Raw genomic sequence first — 16861 nt, forward strand, 5'->3', positions numbered from 1 at the left:
GAATGTGAAGCTATTTCTTTTACTGTGAAGCAATTATGTAGATATCATTTATGTTAATATACCACTAACCGTTATCACACTTGAAGTTGTCCCTGCAGTTGACAGACTCTATCCTGCACTCTGTGGATGGATAGCATTGCCTCTCCTCTGTCAGCTCGGGGCTGCAGTCGGATCCACCGAACTGAGCCGGCCTCTCGACAGACCGGGTCCGAAACTGTGCCAGTGACATGAGAATGAGGCCGGTGATCATTCTGGTTATATTATATTAGATTTTAAGTTTCCTCCATTATAAACTAATTTGTTCCTCCAATCTCAAATCAGCACTTTATAAAAATATCACACTATTAAACAATATCAAGGTCTTAGTAAGGCATTGGCAAGTGCTCATTTCATCATTTATATAGCATTACTCCTCCTTAGTATGCCATTACAAATAGAGGTATATTTTTATGACAATGATCATGATTATTACAAGCAGTGATGTAGCAGCAGTGATAGCTCTACATACTGTAACAGTAACAGATGGATAAATATTATATTTGATATTATATGGAGTCACCCTTTAGCCAGTAACCAACTATTTGGTTACCTAAAGCCCTCAGTATGACCCAAATGCTGATCAAATCTATTTTATATATATTCAACTCTTTTTATGTTTATTATTTGGTAAAAATGTTCATCTATGTTACTCAATCTTATGTAGACCTAATATTTTCTTAGATGAAAGGCTTTTTCTTAAAGATAAAACCCTTTATTTGTATTTTTCAGAGCTTTCAAAAACACCGTCTTATTTTGGTCGTTCATTTTTTTTGTCCATTTAATCCAAGGACAATAATGTGGCCGTTTAGAAATGTGTGGAGAAAATGTAGAGTTAAGATGAGAGTCACTGTTTTACACCGTGACTGCGAGTTCCTTGCCTGTTTCTTGGCACAGGGCGAGCAGTCGGACCACGGCCCAAAATCAGTGAGCAGGCAGTTGATTGGACAGGCGTGCTGGTTGCAAGCTCTGCTGTCGTATTGCTGACATAACTGAAAGCAGCTGCTCTTCCAGAAATATTCATCATGCCGAAACTGCCTGTCAAAAAAGCATGAAATCCTTTTACATGCAGCATCTGCTGGCATCATGTGCATTTCTCTACAGCAGTTGAAAATGGGAGAGGAAAGGGATTCATTTTTGATTTACAGTGTTGCACAATTACTTTGGCTTTAACAGCAAACAAAAGAAAAAGCAAAACTTCTGAAAGAAATCCTAAAAAGGACACTTCTGCATGCCATTTTATCTGTTTTGATTAAATAGGCATTACATGTGCACTCTGTAGAGTGTCCCACCTGTTTGTGATATCTATGCTGCATCTCACCTGTGTTTCTTCTCAGCATCATACACTTTTCTCACCTATCGCTTGCGTCTATATTGGTTTCACCGTCTGTGCTCTGTGTGTGTCTCACCTCGCTCTGTTCTGTGTGCCATGGTTGCAGGTGCTGGAGCAGGCAGACCAGGAGCTCCAGGAGTATCGGTCGCAGAAACAGCCCAGACCGGTTGATAGGCAGCTGAGGAGCAGCAGCAGGGCCAAGCTGCTGGAGGGAGCCATCATGGGAACTGAAAGTGGTTTCACCTCCACTGAAGATGATGTAATTCCCAGCTCATTATTGAAAGTCCCCAATCTCCTTTTATTCATTCAGGTAAATATCATAAGTGGTGTTTTGCAATTGGACAAAATTCCTTTTTAATGCAAGCGAGAAGCTTTTTTTTTGTAGGAAAATGCATGCTTTATCATATTTAACACACAGTGGACACATTATATGAATATAACATAAGACTAAAGTAAGTGAAAACTATAAAGAAATAAAAGAACAAAGCAACCAGGTGTGAACTGGTGAATTGCAAGCTTTCAGCAAAATGTATTTTCCCTTTAAAAAAAAAAAAAAAATGCATTTCTTTAAAAACATGAAAAAAAATCAAACTCACCAGTGATGTCCTGTTCAGCAAGTGTAATTCTGTACTTAACCTGTTTGGCTGAATGTTATCGTTAAGTGTAAGTGGAGTAAATGCTCTCTGCACTGCAGGCAGAGCTGAATGTGACTCTGAGGGTCCTGAAAGCAGGAATAATAATAATCATAAACCTCCCACTGTTATTTCTCTTGGAAACCTGCTTGATATTTGGACTTACTTTGACCAATCAGAGCCCAAAAACTTTAAACTACCAAAAAAAAAAAACAAAACCCCACAACAATCAGTGCACATAAAGTCCTCCTTGTTACGGGAAGTAAAAAGCTCTGGAGTTTCCCAGCTGCTCAGACATAAACCAGATGTTCAGTGCTTGACACTCGACAGATATAGATAGCGAAGGGGGGAGTACGCTTATTGTCTTCCCACACTTTCTTTAGTTGTCCAAGTGTTTTCACAATCTGGCACCAAACATAGTTCTTGTGCAACACTATAAGAGAAACTAAAATGCAACAACAGAACTTTATACAGTGGGGCAAAAAAGTATTTAGTCAGCCACCGATTGTGCAAGTTCCCCCACTTAAAATGATGACAGAGGTCAGTAATTTGCACCAGAGGTACACTTCAACTGTGAGAGACAGAATGTGAAAAAAAAATCCATGAATTCACATGGTAGGATTTTTAGAGAATTTATTCGTAAATCAGGGTGGAAAATAAGTATCCACTCCAGGACTTTCAAATGCTTCTTACGGAGCCACTCCTTTGTTGCCCGGGCGGTGTGTTTTGGATCATTGTCATGTTGGAAGACCCAGCCTCGTTTCATCTTCAAAGTTCTCACCGATGGAAGGAGGTTTTGGCTCAAAATCTCACGATACATGGCCCCATTCATTCTGTCCTTAACACGGATCAGTCGTCCTGTCCCCTTGGCAGAAAAACAGCCCCATAGCATGATGTTTCCACCCCCATGCTTCACAGTAGGTATAGTGTTCTTGGGATGCAACTCAGTATTCTTCTTCCTCCAAACACGACGAGTTGAGTTTATACCAAAAAGTTCTACTTTGGTTTCATCTGACCACATGACATTCTCCCAATCCTCTGCTGTATCATCCATGTGCTCTCTGGCAAACTTCAGACGGGCCTGGACATGCACTGGCTTCAGCAGCGGAACACGTCTGGCACTGCGGGATTTGATTCCCTGCCGTTGTAGTGTGTTACTGATGGTGACCTTTGTTACTTTGGTCCCAGCTCTCTGCAGGTCATTCACCAGGTCCCCCCGTGTGGTCCTGGGATCTTTGCTCACCGTTCTCATGATCATTTTGACCCCACGGGATGAGATCTTGCGTGGAGCCCCAGATGGAGGGAGATTATCAGTGGTCTTGTATGTCTTCCATTTTCTGATGATTGCTCCCACAGTTGATTTTTTCACACCAAGCTGCTTGCCTATTGTAGATTCACTCTTCCCAGTCTGGTGCAGGTCTACAATACTTTTCCTGGTGTCCTTCGAAAGCTCTTTGGTCTTGGCCATGGCGGAGTTTGGAGTCTGACTGTTTGAGGCTGTGGACAGGTGTCTTTTATACAGATGATGAGTTCAAACAGGTGCCATTCATACAGGTAACGAGTGGGGGACAGAAAAGCTTCTTACAGAAGACGTTACAGGTCTGTGAGAGCCAGAGATTTTCCTTGTTTGAGGTGACCAAATACTTATTTTCCACCCTGATTTACGAATAAATTCTCTAAAAATCCTACCATGTGACAGAGGTCAGTAATGTGCACCAGAGGTACACTTCAACTGTGAGAGACAGAATGTGAAAAAAAAATCCATGAATTCACATGGTAGGATTTGTAAAGAATTTATTCGTAAATTAGGGTGGAAAATAAGTATTTGGTCACCTCAAACAAGGAAAATCTCTGGCTCTCACAGACCTGTAACGTCTTCTGTAAGAAGCTTTTCTGTCCCCCACTCGTTACCTGTATGAATGGCACCTGTTTGAACTCATCATCTGTATAAAAGACACCTGTCCACAGCCTCAAACAGTCAGACTCCAAACTCCGCCATGGCCAAGACCAAAGAGCTTTCGAAGGACACCAGGAAAAGTATTGTAGACCTGCACCAGACTGGGAAGAGTGAATCTACAATAGGCAAGCAGCTTGGTGTGAAAAAATCAACTGTGGGAGCAATCATCAGAAAATGGAAGACATACAAGACCACTGATAATCTCCCTCCATCTGGGGCTCCACGCAAGATCTCATCCCGTGGGGTCAAAATGATCATGAGAACGGTGAGCAAAGATCCCAGGACCACACGGGGGGACCTGGTGAATGACCTGCAGAGAGCTGGGACCAAAGTAACAAAGGTCACCATCAGTAACACACTACAACGGCAGGGAATCAAATCCCGCAGTGCCAGACGTGTTCCGCTGCTGAAGCCAGTGCATGTCCAGGCCCGTCTGAAGTTTGCCAGAGAGCACATGGATGATACAGCAGAGGATTGGGAGAATGTCATGTGGTCAGATGAAACCAAAGTAGAACTTTTTGGTGTAGACTCAACTCGTCGTGTTTGGAGGAAGAAGAATACGGAGTTGCATCCCAAGAACACCATACCTACTGTGAAGCATGGGGGTGGAAACATCATGCTATGGGGCTGTTTTTCTGCCAAGGGGACAGGACGACTGATCCGTGTTAAGGACAGAATGAATGGGGCCATGTATCGTGAGATTTTGAGCCAAAACCTCCTTCCATCGGTGAGAACTTTGAAGATGAAACGAGGCTGGGTCTTCCAACATGACAATGATCCAAAACACACCGCCCGGGCAACAAAGGAGTGGCTCCGTAAGAAGCATTTGAAAGTCCTGGAGTGGCCTAGCCAGTCTCCAGACCTCAACCCCATAGAAAATCTGTGGCGGGAGTTGAAAGTCCGTGATGCTCGGCGACAGCCCCAAAACATCACTGCTCTCGAGAAGATCTGCATGGAGGAATGGGCCAAAATAGCAGCTACTGTGTGTGCAAACCTGGTAAAGACCTATAGTAAACGTTTGACCTCTGTTATTGCCAACAAAGGTTATGTTACAAAGTATTGAGTTGTATTTTTGTTATTGACCAAATACTTATTTTCCACCCTGATTTACGAATAAATTCTTTACAAATCCTACCATGTGGATTCATGGATTTTTTTTTTTCACATTCTGTCTCTCACAGTTGAAGTGTACCTCTGGTGCAAATTACTGACCTCTGTCATCATTTTAAGTGGGGGAACTTGCACAATCGGTGGCTGACTAAATACTTTTTTGCCCCGCTGTACGTTGTTTTCAGCTGTATAATTGGAGAAGTTTAATTCATGGAGTTTGCATGTGCTCCTTTTGCCAATGTGGGTTTCTTCTGGGTACTTTGATTTTTTCCCACAGTCTAAAGACACCTATATTGGGTAGGTTCTTTCTCCTTCTCTTTGTTAGACCAAATGTCAGACCAGATGAAAAGATGGCCAGCCAATCACATCCCAGCAGCTGATCAAGTTTGTCCGACAGGGAAGTAAAGTGCCAAGCTGTCCCATTCATTTGAGGTCCCTTCTGTCATTAGGAGGTAATTGGTAAATTACAGCAGCCCTTGGCAGGCAGTTGAAGTTCCCCAGAGAGATCAACATAACATCACTGCATCCAGACATCATGCTCTGGTCCGTAGTACAGCTGAGTTTCTGTAAGAGGCAGCTTTTGAGAGAAAAGAGCTCCTGGCAGCAAGCTAACAAGCAGAGTGGAGAGCATTGATCTTCCCATTGGAAGATGGATAGAGACGTTTCATTGGAAGATCCACATAGAATTTCCTGAAATCTCTTGGAGTCATGGGTGGCAAGAGTAGGAGAAGAGCTATCCAAGGTATTATGTAGGAGGCAGAGCAGGGGAGCTTTTGGCTCTGGCTCCAGAGGAATGATAAGTTGTGGGACAATGATCTTAGTCCAGGAAATGAACGGTAGGGAGTGAACCAGCAGGGAGAGGTGGCTCCTGGCTGAAGACCATTTACCCTGTTCTCTCGCACTGTTGGAGGTGGTTCAGAAGGAGATTTTTACTGGTGTAGTAAATTGATAAAAAATTGATAATTGGCTCACTGACGAGCATTTGAGCTCCAATTATGTTTAATCATCTAGACACATGGATTTTCTTGCATTAGCAAGTTTCTTTGTGTCAAACTAAGCTAAGCACATCTGGATTTCAGCTTTGTAGGTAATCTAAGAACACGGAGTCATACTTACCACCTCATCGTTTCATTCATAGAAAGAAAGCAAATTGGTCTGCTGCCCAAAGTATTAAAACATTTTAGGTTAGAAATTAAACAAAAAACATCTTGTATATAAAACTTTATTAATATTATAAAATGTCCTATTGGCTGTACATAAGTTTAGCTGTGTTTCTCTACATTGCAGGACACGGTAACTACACACAAGTCAAACACATGCCTGACAAAAATAAAACGTCGCATTCCTCAATTGAAACACCACCAATGTTACATTAAAGTAATAAATAGCACAAACACTAATTTACAACACAGGTGACCGTTACATTCAGCGAGGAAAATGGCTCTGGTAGAATGCTTCATATGGATTTTGTCTGCGTGTTTGTGTGTGCGGCTTTTTTAATATTTTCTTCCCGTCAAAACTATTCTTTTAGACTGATAATGCTAGTGTCCCCTAGAGGCTTCAGTGTGCATAACATCCCAGATTACTCAATGAAATACATCCTTGACAGCTTAGCTTAGTTTAGTGCAACAGCTAGGAAAATAACTATAACTATAATATTATGAAAGGAAGTTTGATATTTTTTCAAGATATTAAAAGACATCATTCTTACACAAAACTGGATTCAGTACTCTTGTTGTTTTACTAGGATGAAGGGCAAAATGACAAAATGATTTACTTTTAATTTTTTATTTTATGATGCATTTCTTTACTTTGAAAGCAAAGCTGTTTATTTCCTAGCTGATTTATGTCCCTACCCTATGCCCAGGGCAATACTGACAACATGCTGGAGAGATGTCTCTTCCAGCTTGGGAATGAATCTGTGTCCCCTCAGAAAAGCTGAAGGAAGTAGCTGGGGGGACGGAAGTCTGAGCATCTCTTCTTAGACCGCTGCTCACGTGCCCCAAACACAGATAAGTGTTGGAAAATAGATGGATGGATTTTCTTAAAACTAGAGTAACACTTTATTCTAATGTGACAGTGTTACTATAGGGTAATAGTGACTTTGCCAGAGAATGGGACTACAGAAACGTTCATGGACATCAACTGGCTTTATCCCCTGGACACACTTCCAGACATTACATTTCTTGTTGCATCCTTCCTATTTAAATAGTTTGTACATTTTAATATGTTTGATTTGGACTTTTCTTGATATTAATGGAACTGTAAAACTGAAAACAGTGGTAAAGTCAGGAAAATGGTTAGTATTCATCTTCCAGGGGTCTTGAGTAACCGTTATGGCAGCTTTAAAGTGTTTGTCAATGGAACATTTGACCCACCCTTGCTGAAAACACCACCAAAGCATTACAAAACCATCATCTGCTGGAGGTTAAACTTCAGTAAAACTCTCCTAGAAAAACACTGTCAGCGTCAACATATACACATATCGGGGGGGGAAAAACAAAGAGGCTGATGAAATCTAAAAGGCAAAATCCAGGAAGTGTGCTAAACAGCTCATTCTTTCCTGGTATAAAGCTTATTTTAAGCCTACACACACATAGTTGAATAAATTCTAAATCCTTTAGCTTCTACAGTAAGAGGAATGCAAATATCGTAGGAGCCAGTTATGTTTATGCGCCATAAGGCTGTAGATGAATTGTTTAACCTACACCACACAGGTATACAGAGACTCACCAGCCTCACATTGTGACACATTCAACCATGGCAGTTTGACACAAGCACACTAGAGATAGCTGAAAACTGACTTTGCCTGTGCATAGCCTGAATATGTACATTTGTTAGCTTCCGCTATGTAAAAACACAAAGATTGGGAAGAAAATTCCCCAAAACAAACAAACAAACTAGGGGTGCAACGATATTCATATCGATATTGAACCGTTCGATACAGTGCTTTCGGTTCGGTACGCATATGTATCGAACAATACAATTTTTTTCAATTTTTTTTTTTTCAATTTTTTTTTTTTTTTTTTTTTGTGTCCCGTTTGGATCTGTAGCCATCAGAATTGTTGTCTTGAGGCCAAGAAAGATGCCAAGAGGATTTATTTTAAGTGGATCATCATATTGGTCCATTTGATTGACCTTTATTATAATTATGAATTTATTTTATTTTCAGTTGCAAACGGGACAGACATGACTGTGGGATAGGACAGGGGGAAAGAATGAAAGAAAGAGGGGGAGAGAAAGAAAGAAAACCAAAGGGGAGAAAAAAAAGAACAATACAAAATTTGTAATTTATTTTATCAACTTTCCTTCTGACGATGCTGTCTGTGTTGAGCACTCAGTGAATCTGCATTTGACTACTCCGCCTAGGCTCGAGAGTGCAGCCTAGGCGGAGTAGTCGAACGCAGATTCACTGAGCACTCAACACAGACAGGATGGTCAGAAGGAAGAGCGCAGGGCAAGCTAGCGAGACAGAAGTGGACCTCCCCACCCTCATTCAGATCTAGCGTTTGGAATTATTTTGGTTTTCATGTGACGTATGACCCTGAAGTAGAGCTGGGCGATAGAACGATAACGATATGTATCGCGATATAACTTTTACTCGATAGAGAAATTACGCTATCGCGATAGACCTCGCCGCTCTTGTCCTCAAAAAAAAAAAAAAAAAAAAAAAAAGGTCAGCCAATCCAAATTAAGTAGCGCAGAGCCGAACCAATCACAGCCGCAGCGTCACGTAGCGTGACTTGTTAAGTACAGCACAAGTGCCAAGCCGCACGTGTGTTTGTTTGGGAAGCAGCCAGCGGGTAATGGAGGAAATGAGTGTGCCGACTAGAAAAATCAACCGAGCGTGACCGAAGAGAAAACAGATGATGGTTCCAGTGCCGGAGAGATTGTCAAACGGAAGAGCCATAGAAGCTCCGTAGTGTGAAGGTATTTCGGCTATTTCAAGTCTGACAAAAACAGAGTAGCGTGCACTGTAAATTGTGCCGAAAACAAGTCTGGAAATACAATAAACTGGTGCATGCGTCACACTGTGCGCCACGTTATTGTTTCGGTGAAATGAATTTCTACAATACTGTTACTGTTAATTCTACTCTCTGCAGTGTTTAAATGCTTACATATACACACAGTTACTGTCTGTCCACACATACGACTCGGTTCTGCTTCTATGCCCCAGCTTTGTTTACTTTTTCCCACCGAGGCTTCTAGACTTCTGATTGGCCAACATTTCGGCACGGTTAGGAATCTAGCGCCACCTGCTGCTTTGGCATGTTCATAGCAGCGTTTTCCTTCATTTCTGCCTTTATGTGTGGACGGGATTATTTTTTAAAACGAAAACGGAAAATCTCCGTTTTCAAAAATACCCGTGTACGTGTGGACGTAGCCTCAGTCTCTGACTGGAAGCGCTAATTCATCATTCGGCTTTTGTCAGACTAAAGTAACTGTTAAAACTGTTTGAAAAGCTCAGCTATACAACAAGGAGAGATTGAGAATTTCCTTTTAGTTCTCAGTTTATTTGATATTGACAAAAGTTAGTCAATTTTGTCTGTTCTTCTGTAAAACAAACTAAGATTTATTTTTAGAATTAATATTTTGTTTCTAAGTGGAATTGACAATTTAGTCTGTTTCGTTTGTTCTATTTTGAAACTTAAACGCTTTAGCGGCTGCCTTGTGTGTAGTTTGCAATATTTGCCTTTATTTATCTGAAAAAGTCTCATGTTCCTTAAGTACATCTACCCTGTTGAACTTATTATGGGAAATAAATATTTAAATAAAAACAAGCTGCTGATTATTTCACATTTTACTTGTGAGCAACAGCACATTTAAATCTTACAAATATAGTTATTTGGCTCATATCGTGATATATATCGTTATCGCCTGAAATGAAAAAAACATATCGTGATATGAAAAAATCTCATATCGCCCAGCTCTACCCTGAAGGTAAGCGAGTCATGGACTAAAGTAAAACAGTATGTTGGATGTGCCATGCAATGCTCAATTACATGGGTGGGAGCTAGTGTGTTAGCGCAGTTAGCTCGTTAACGTGTTGGCCGTCTAGCCCCTCTGTATAGGGTAGCTCGTTAACGGAGATTTGCCGTGTTGTGGCGTTAAGGTTATTTCAACGAGATTAACCTGAAAGCACTAGTGGGAACACAACGAATATGACTGCACATTTACACCGACATCATCCTAGTGCAAAGACAAAAACAAGCATGCATGCTACAAACTTTAGCCGAGTCATTTAGACAGCTGTTAGCACAGGATTCTCCTTATGGAGACCTGATATGTATAATATGCTGCTGAGAATATAGCCCAGAAGAAGCGGATAGTATAGCTTTTATTTTGGAAAGAGACATTTCTCTGTAATAAACTCTCTTTTCCAAAGATGAGTGATTCCTCAATCAGATACAGGGCTCGCAATATCGCTAGCCGGACGTCCCGGGGCTATCTCTCCCCTGCCTGTCGGGCTATTGTAGGAAGGAAAAATATATGTCAATGCTTTTGCATTCTTTCAGAAATGTAGCTGGGTAATTATGTCATTGGGTGAGCCACTGTCAATATGTGACATATTGAAATCGTGTTTGAATTTGCGCTTGTTTTTTTGCTTTCACTTTGCAATCGCGCGAACTGTGTATAGAGAGCGACAGCACTGATCTGTGAGTGATGATAATTTGTGCACCAATTCCTCTGACATCGTCTTATTAATTGTTAGCTTACTATGCAAACATGACAAGTGAAATCTCCCGCAGCTTAAACATGTGAGAGTTTTTTTGTATCGAAAAAACATCGAACCGTGACACCAAAGTATCGAACCGAACCGAACCGTGAATTTTGTGTATCGTTGCACCCCTAAAACAAACACAAAAATCAAAGATGTCTCACTTTTAAGCTTTGGTAGACAACATGTTGGACCCCAGTAATAACACAATTCATAATAAACTTTCTTTATATTGTAATTCCAATGGTCTGAGGGGGAACTAGGCTTCTTCACCTACTCTGGACTCTAATTGAAGGCTTTAGAAAATCTAACCATTGATGACTTTGGCTAATCATGGGTCTTTTTTAGGAGAAGTAGTGCACTTTTAGCCAGCTAGGTCAATTAAGGGACTTTCATTTGGGTGATAAGGGTTCATATCCTGTGTTACATTTAATGGTTTCCACATTATTGCAAAAATAAAAAGGGGGTTAAAACAATTTCCAAATTTTGGGCTTATAGTAGATAGCTAAATTTTCAATTGTGTCCTTTTCCCCCAGGAAAATACTTCTTTAATTCTACAACACTAATTATAAAAATAATTTTACAGCATGAAACTGTTTTAAAGTCTTTAAGCATGACATCATGCTATAATTTAAGACCTGAAAAATAACGTACACGCTATTTAGCAAGTGTAAATTGATTCTATGCAACAATCTTTACCAACTGCTATTGGTCAAAGTTATTAATTTGCCAACACTCTGATGGCAGCACAAGGTGAATACTGGCCAAAGTGCAGTATTAAGTGCTCTAATGAACCAAATAAAAAAAGAATTATTCATGACATTTACTTAATTTAGGACATGTTGTTTCTGGTTTCTCCTCTGCTCTCTGTTTCACCATGTGCATCTGCTCTGTGCGGTGTTGGTGAAACAGGAACAGAGTGAGCAGAGAAGAGACTGGTGAACTGAAGCTAGCATTATTTCATCTTTGTGTTTTACCTTGTTAGTATCTGATAGTGGCTGTTGCTGGATTTCCTTTCTGTTTATTTTTAAGTGCACACTTTCAGGTTGTTAGAAAAAAATCTAAACGGAGCAGGGTGTGGCTGACGGTGGGCCCTTTGTTTTGGGCTGACCTGCTGGTGCTCTAATACATCACCCAGTGGTTCTGTATGTCATAAATAGCACCAGAAAAATATCTCTGTATTTAAAGCCCAACAAGATGGAACCTGAATCTGAGAATGGCAAAGCAATATTACCAACAGTTAGCCTACGCGCTCTCAGGTATATAGAGCTTAGAAGATAAATGTCTTAATAAGATACATTTGAAAAATCAATCCTGAAACTTCAAGCACCAAAGCTGCCTGAACACATGAGCTGAGAAGTCTGAAACAGTAAATATCAAGATGACGAGGAAAAATAGAACCTGGTAACAGATACTGCAAGATTACAATTTCAGATATTGGTTAAAAAAATGAAAGATGGGATTAAATAATATTAAAGTGCCTCTAAATAAATATACATTATTGAATAAAACAAATTAAAATGAAAGTCCTTTTCTGTCACACTCTTAGCCGGACACCATGCAGCAGAGTCCAGGGAAGCGTCTCTTCCTCTGCCTTATCAGTGGGTGAGGAGTCAGATTCAACAAGCTGCTGTCATCTGCAATAAACAAACATGTTATCTTGTTTCCATCACAGCCAGAGAAAGTCCACCGTCAGAGGTCACCTCCTAAATATCAGAACTTGGGAGTTACATCACAAAAAAGAAAAAACGGGATTTGGTTTTGCCTGGTCAATGCTCTCCACGTGGCAAATCATAAATACAAGACAGTGACAGACTACAATTTTTACAGTTTTACTACTGTTTACATGCACTGCACCAGCTTGAATTGCTATGTTGGGGTTGGTGGGGCTATCTGAATTGACAGGTGGCATTCCAGTTGAAAAAGTAAACTGGGAACTCAAAAATTCCAACTTCAAACTCTAGTCCGACTGCCACCTTGGAGGTCGCTCCAACATACACAGACATGGCAGGGCATGTTTGCATATTGTCAGGAGATTTGTGAGTTGGTGCCCAACCCTCCCATCATGTTGGTAAGGTCACATGGGTCAGTGTTTGAATGGTGGTTAAATCACCTGGGAATGCATCTCAGCACGGCATTATAGGTGTCCGGAAGCTGTTGTCGTAGGACACCGCAATCAGTCAGTCAGTGATCATGACCAACTACAACTGGTAGATTCTCTTTGCCAGCATAAAAAAGGACAGCACTCACTTGATTGACCAATACTCAGTCAAGAGAGTATTGATTGGGAATGTCCAACGAATTCAATGAATATCTAAGAAAGAGAAGTGTAGACTTAAACAAATTGGCAAAGTCTCTTGTTCTACGTTTCTGAATAAGTCAGAAATCAGAATTTCCAAGTTGCCAGTTGGAATTTGAATCTAGAACACCAACTCGCATTTCCCACTTGGAAAGTCGAAGCAACACCGGCAACCCTGAGTTGCCCTGCAAGAAAAGAAAACCTTTGATCTGTACTGCCACTGTTGTGTATTTGTGGCTCCCTAAATAAGCCATTCAGAGAGCACTGACCAGGCTTTATCCATGATTTTACTGCAGTAGTGCAAAACCACAAGTATTATGCTGTATTGCTAGTGATACCGGAATGGCTTTTGCCTTGGTAAGACCAAAAACAACTCCTGTTTGCTCTCATTCTGCAAGTTACCAGAGGAACTACCAGTTGTAGGTGCTAGGTGGGAGTGATGTCACATTCAAGTTCCCAGGTATCTGGAACCATTTCTAAACAACTAGGAACCAACATCCATCTTGAGTAACCATTATGGCAGCTTTAAAGTGTTTGTCAATGGAACATTTGACCCACCCTTGTTGAAAACACCACCAAAGCCATTACAAAACCATCATCTGCTGGAGGTTAAACTTCAGTAAAACTCTCCTAGAAAAACACTGTCAGCATCAACATATACACATATCAGGGGGGAAAAACAAAGAGGCTGATGAAATCTAAAAGGCAAAATTCAGGAAGTGTGCTAAACAGCTCATTCTTTCCTGGTATAAAGCTTATTTTAAGCCTACACACACATAGTTGAATAAATTCTAAATCCTTTAGCTTCTACAGTAAGAGGAATGCAAATATCGTAGGAGCCAGTTATGTTTATGCGCCATAAGGCTGTAGATGAATTGTTTAACCTACACCACACAGGTATACAGAGACTCACCAGCCTCACATTGTGACACATTCAACCATGGCAGTTTGACACAAGCACACTAGAGATAGCTGAAAACTGACTTTGCCTGTGCATAGCCTGAATATGTACATTTGTTAGCTTCCGCTATGTAAAAACACAAAGATTGTTTTCTTCCCAAACAAACAAACAAACACAAAAATCAAAGATGTCTCACTTTTAAGCTTTGGTAGACAACATGTTGGACCCCAGTAATAACACAATTCATAATAAACTTTTTTTTATATTGTAATTCCAATGGTCTGAGGGGGAACTAGGCTTCTTCACCTACTCTGGACTCTAATTGGAGGCTTTAGAAAATCTAACCATTGATGACTTTTAAAAAACCCAGGAACCAACAAGGCTCAAACCTATCATGAACTGGAATTTGCTAGAACACCAGAGTCACTGTCCACAGTGAAGCCAGTTTTATATCACCATGGACTGAGAGGGTGCCGACCAAAATAAGAAGCGACCCTGTTCCAAAATCTCCACCTTCTGAAATTTTCAGCTGCCCACATAAACAAACCAAATGCCTTCTGGAGAAACGTTTTAAGGACTTTTCTGATTTCCATTCTTCTTTATCAACTCTCTTACATATATTTTACCTATAACAAATATTACATACCTTGATTTTTCAGTGGCAAGGGCATCGTCTCCCTGAGTTTGCTGAGTAGATTTCGCATCTCTCGCATATCTCTGCACACAAAGAACCAGCAGTGTTTTATGAGTAGTTTAGATAATCCTGGACAAAAACAGAGTTTATACTGGTAAAACATTTTCAGAATATAAATTTAAAAGCAAGTGCAGTGCGTGTACCTCTCTATGTTTTCAATATCATTTCCCACCAACCACTGCTCCTGAGGAAAGTCGATGGGAGAAGAGGATCGGTCCTCCAGGATGGGAACATCTGAGCTCTCGTCCAGCCTGAAATCCACCCTTGGCTCCGAGTCTGTTCCTTCAGAACCGCACAAATACAGCAGCACTCAAGCATGATTGACAAAGAAATCTCACACACTATAAAACACTTACATCTGGAATGCAATTCATGATTTCAAGAAAATTAAATACTTTAGTTTTAACATTTGACAAAAATTATTTCTTCCTTTTAACATTTTTTTAATTATGTTTTTAAAATGTAATGAACGTGAATACAGCACTCTGCTTCCCCCTACTGTTTCAATACAAAATGACAGCTCCACTGCAATCTCAAATGGGAAAGTTGTGACGTTTATACAGCAATTTACATATAACATTTAAATATATCAGGAGTTTTCCTGCATATAAGAATTTCAGGTGGCCAACAGTGAGGTTTCAGGCAGATCCAAAATAAAATCACCAGTTTTGCAGTAAATGAACTTTTAGAGTTTTAATTCGTTTTTCATTAAGCCAAACAGTTTTTAGAAGTAACAGGAACATTTACTGCACTTGGACAAAACCTGTGCAGTCACCCCTAAAGCCCCAGTGAGCTTGGGAAAACTGTGCATATAAAAATAGCACATGATATATTTTATTGCATTGTGCCCTTAGCTATCAACTACTGATGTTCAGCATAATTAGTTTTAATAACTATAAGCAAACAAAACAAGTATTCAGCAAATGCTTTAATATTTATATGTATTTAAATGTGTTTTAAGCCGAAAACAGCACTTTTGGACAAATGCAGTTTGAACTCATTACCAAGTGAACTAGAAATGAATTGCAGATCACAAGAAATTATTCCTAGATGAGGGTCCAGTACAGTAGGTCAATCTGAATTCCTGACTAAATGTAAATGAACTGCATAAAAGTTTTGTATTTTAATAATTTACTTAATAATATTTTAATTAGTTCAATAATGGAGAAACCCAAATTCTGAAGCTGTAAATCCTAAAAGTGTCAGAAGTTTATATTTTCCTTCTATACAGTGGGAAAAACAGAACATAATGTGATAGTTAGTGTGAGTACAAGAACATAATTATTACAACATAATGTTGTTTTGTTTTTTGTTTCTGATGTATGGGGAAGGTTTTACCATGGCACACACCTGGGGACAAAGGAAGAAACTGATCATTTCAATCTGATCATTGGTTGGTTGATGAAAGTTTTGGGGATTTAATTGGCTGAGGTATTTTTCTTTTTCACCAAGTTTTAGATTTGGTGTGTTTTCACCTAATAGAGGAAGAATATTCTGAGACAAGTCCTAAGACCGGGCTTCTGTATTTTTATTTTTCATTTTGATTGGTTATTTTTATTTTATTTTATTTTTTTTTGGTTTTTGAACAGTGCACTGGGAGTTTTGTTTGAGAGTTTTGTTTGGGAATTTCTTTTCTTTAAGCAGATCTGCACGATGGGAATTAAAAGCTCTATACGACACGTCGAGAAAACCGTTGCAAGTGAGTTTCTCCAAAATTACAATGGGCTCGGAAGAAAGTCACTTATTTGGGACAATTAGAAAATGAGTCCCTGCCCAAAAAGGATTCAACGAGGTAATCCAGTCTAAATTCTTCTTTTTCTTTTGAAATGACGTCATTTTGCTGAGGGTGGAAACGAAATGCGACAATTGATTCCACTATCAGCAAAGAAAGAAAGAATGGATGAATGAATGAGTGAAAAAAACAACAACAAAAAACCCAAAACTGACTGACTGGTAAAAGCTGACAAAAGCTCACAAGACTTGACTGACTTGACCACTACTCAAGGTTAACCTCCACCTAGACAGGACAAAAGGGTGGATGAATCTATGTGTGTTTCTTTTTACAGGAGCAGAAAGATGACAGCAACATCCTAGGTTGCATGAGCTTTGGGCCATACCGATTTGACCTTTTAAATGGCACTTTCTGTGTTTGTGGATTTACCAGCGCTGTGTTATTCATG

The 16861-nt window shown here is 39.9% G+C and overlaps 1 protein-coding gene across 2 annotated transcripts in view; it reads right to left on the reverse strand.

The window, feature by feature from the left end:
• Window positions 1-16861, reverse strand: part of c6.2 (complement component 6, duplicate 2) — a 31155-nt gene that overhangs the window by 8682 nt on the left and 5612 nt on the right. Inside the window, exons 4-8 of one of the 2 annotated variants that reach the window (XM_026174462.1) lie at window positions 14825-14963; window positions 2143-2162; window positions 1446-1551; window positions 918-1074; window positions 70-214 (exon numbers count right to left, since the gene is read on the reverse strand). In XM_026174462.1, coding sequence (XP_026030247.1) covers window positions 70-214; window positions 918-1074; window positions 1446-1551; window positions 2143-2162; window positions 14825-14963 — 567 coding nt within the window. Of the gene's footprint in view, window positions 1-69; window positions 215-917; window positions 1075-1445; window positions 1618-1965; window positions 2491-14824; window positions 14964-16861 lie in introns of those variants that run through there. The other variant, XM_026174461.1, reaches the window with a different exon arrangement.

Source organism: Astatotilapia calliptera, chromosome 7 (genome assembly GCF_900246225.1).
Source record: "Astatotilapia calliptera chromosome 7, fAstCal1.2, whole genome shotgun sequence".
Classification (NCBI taxonomy): domain Eukaryota; kingdom Metazoa; phylum Chordata; class Actinopteri; order Cichliformes; family Cichlidae; genus Astatotilapia; species Astatotilapia calliptera.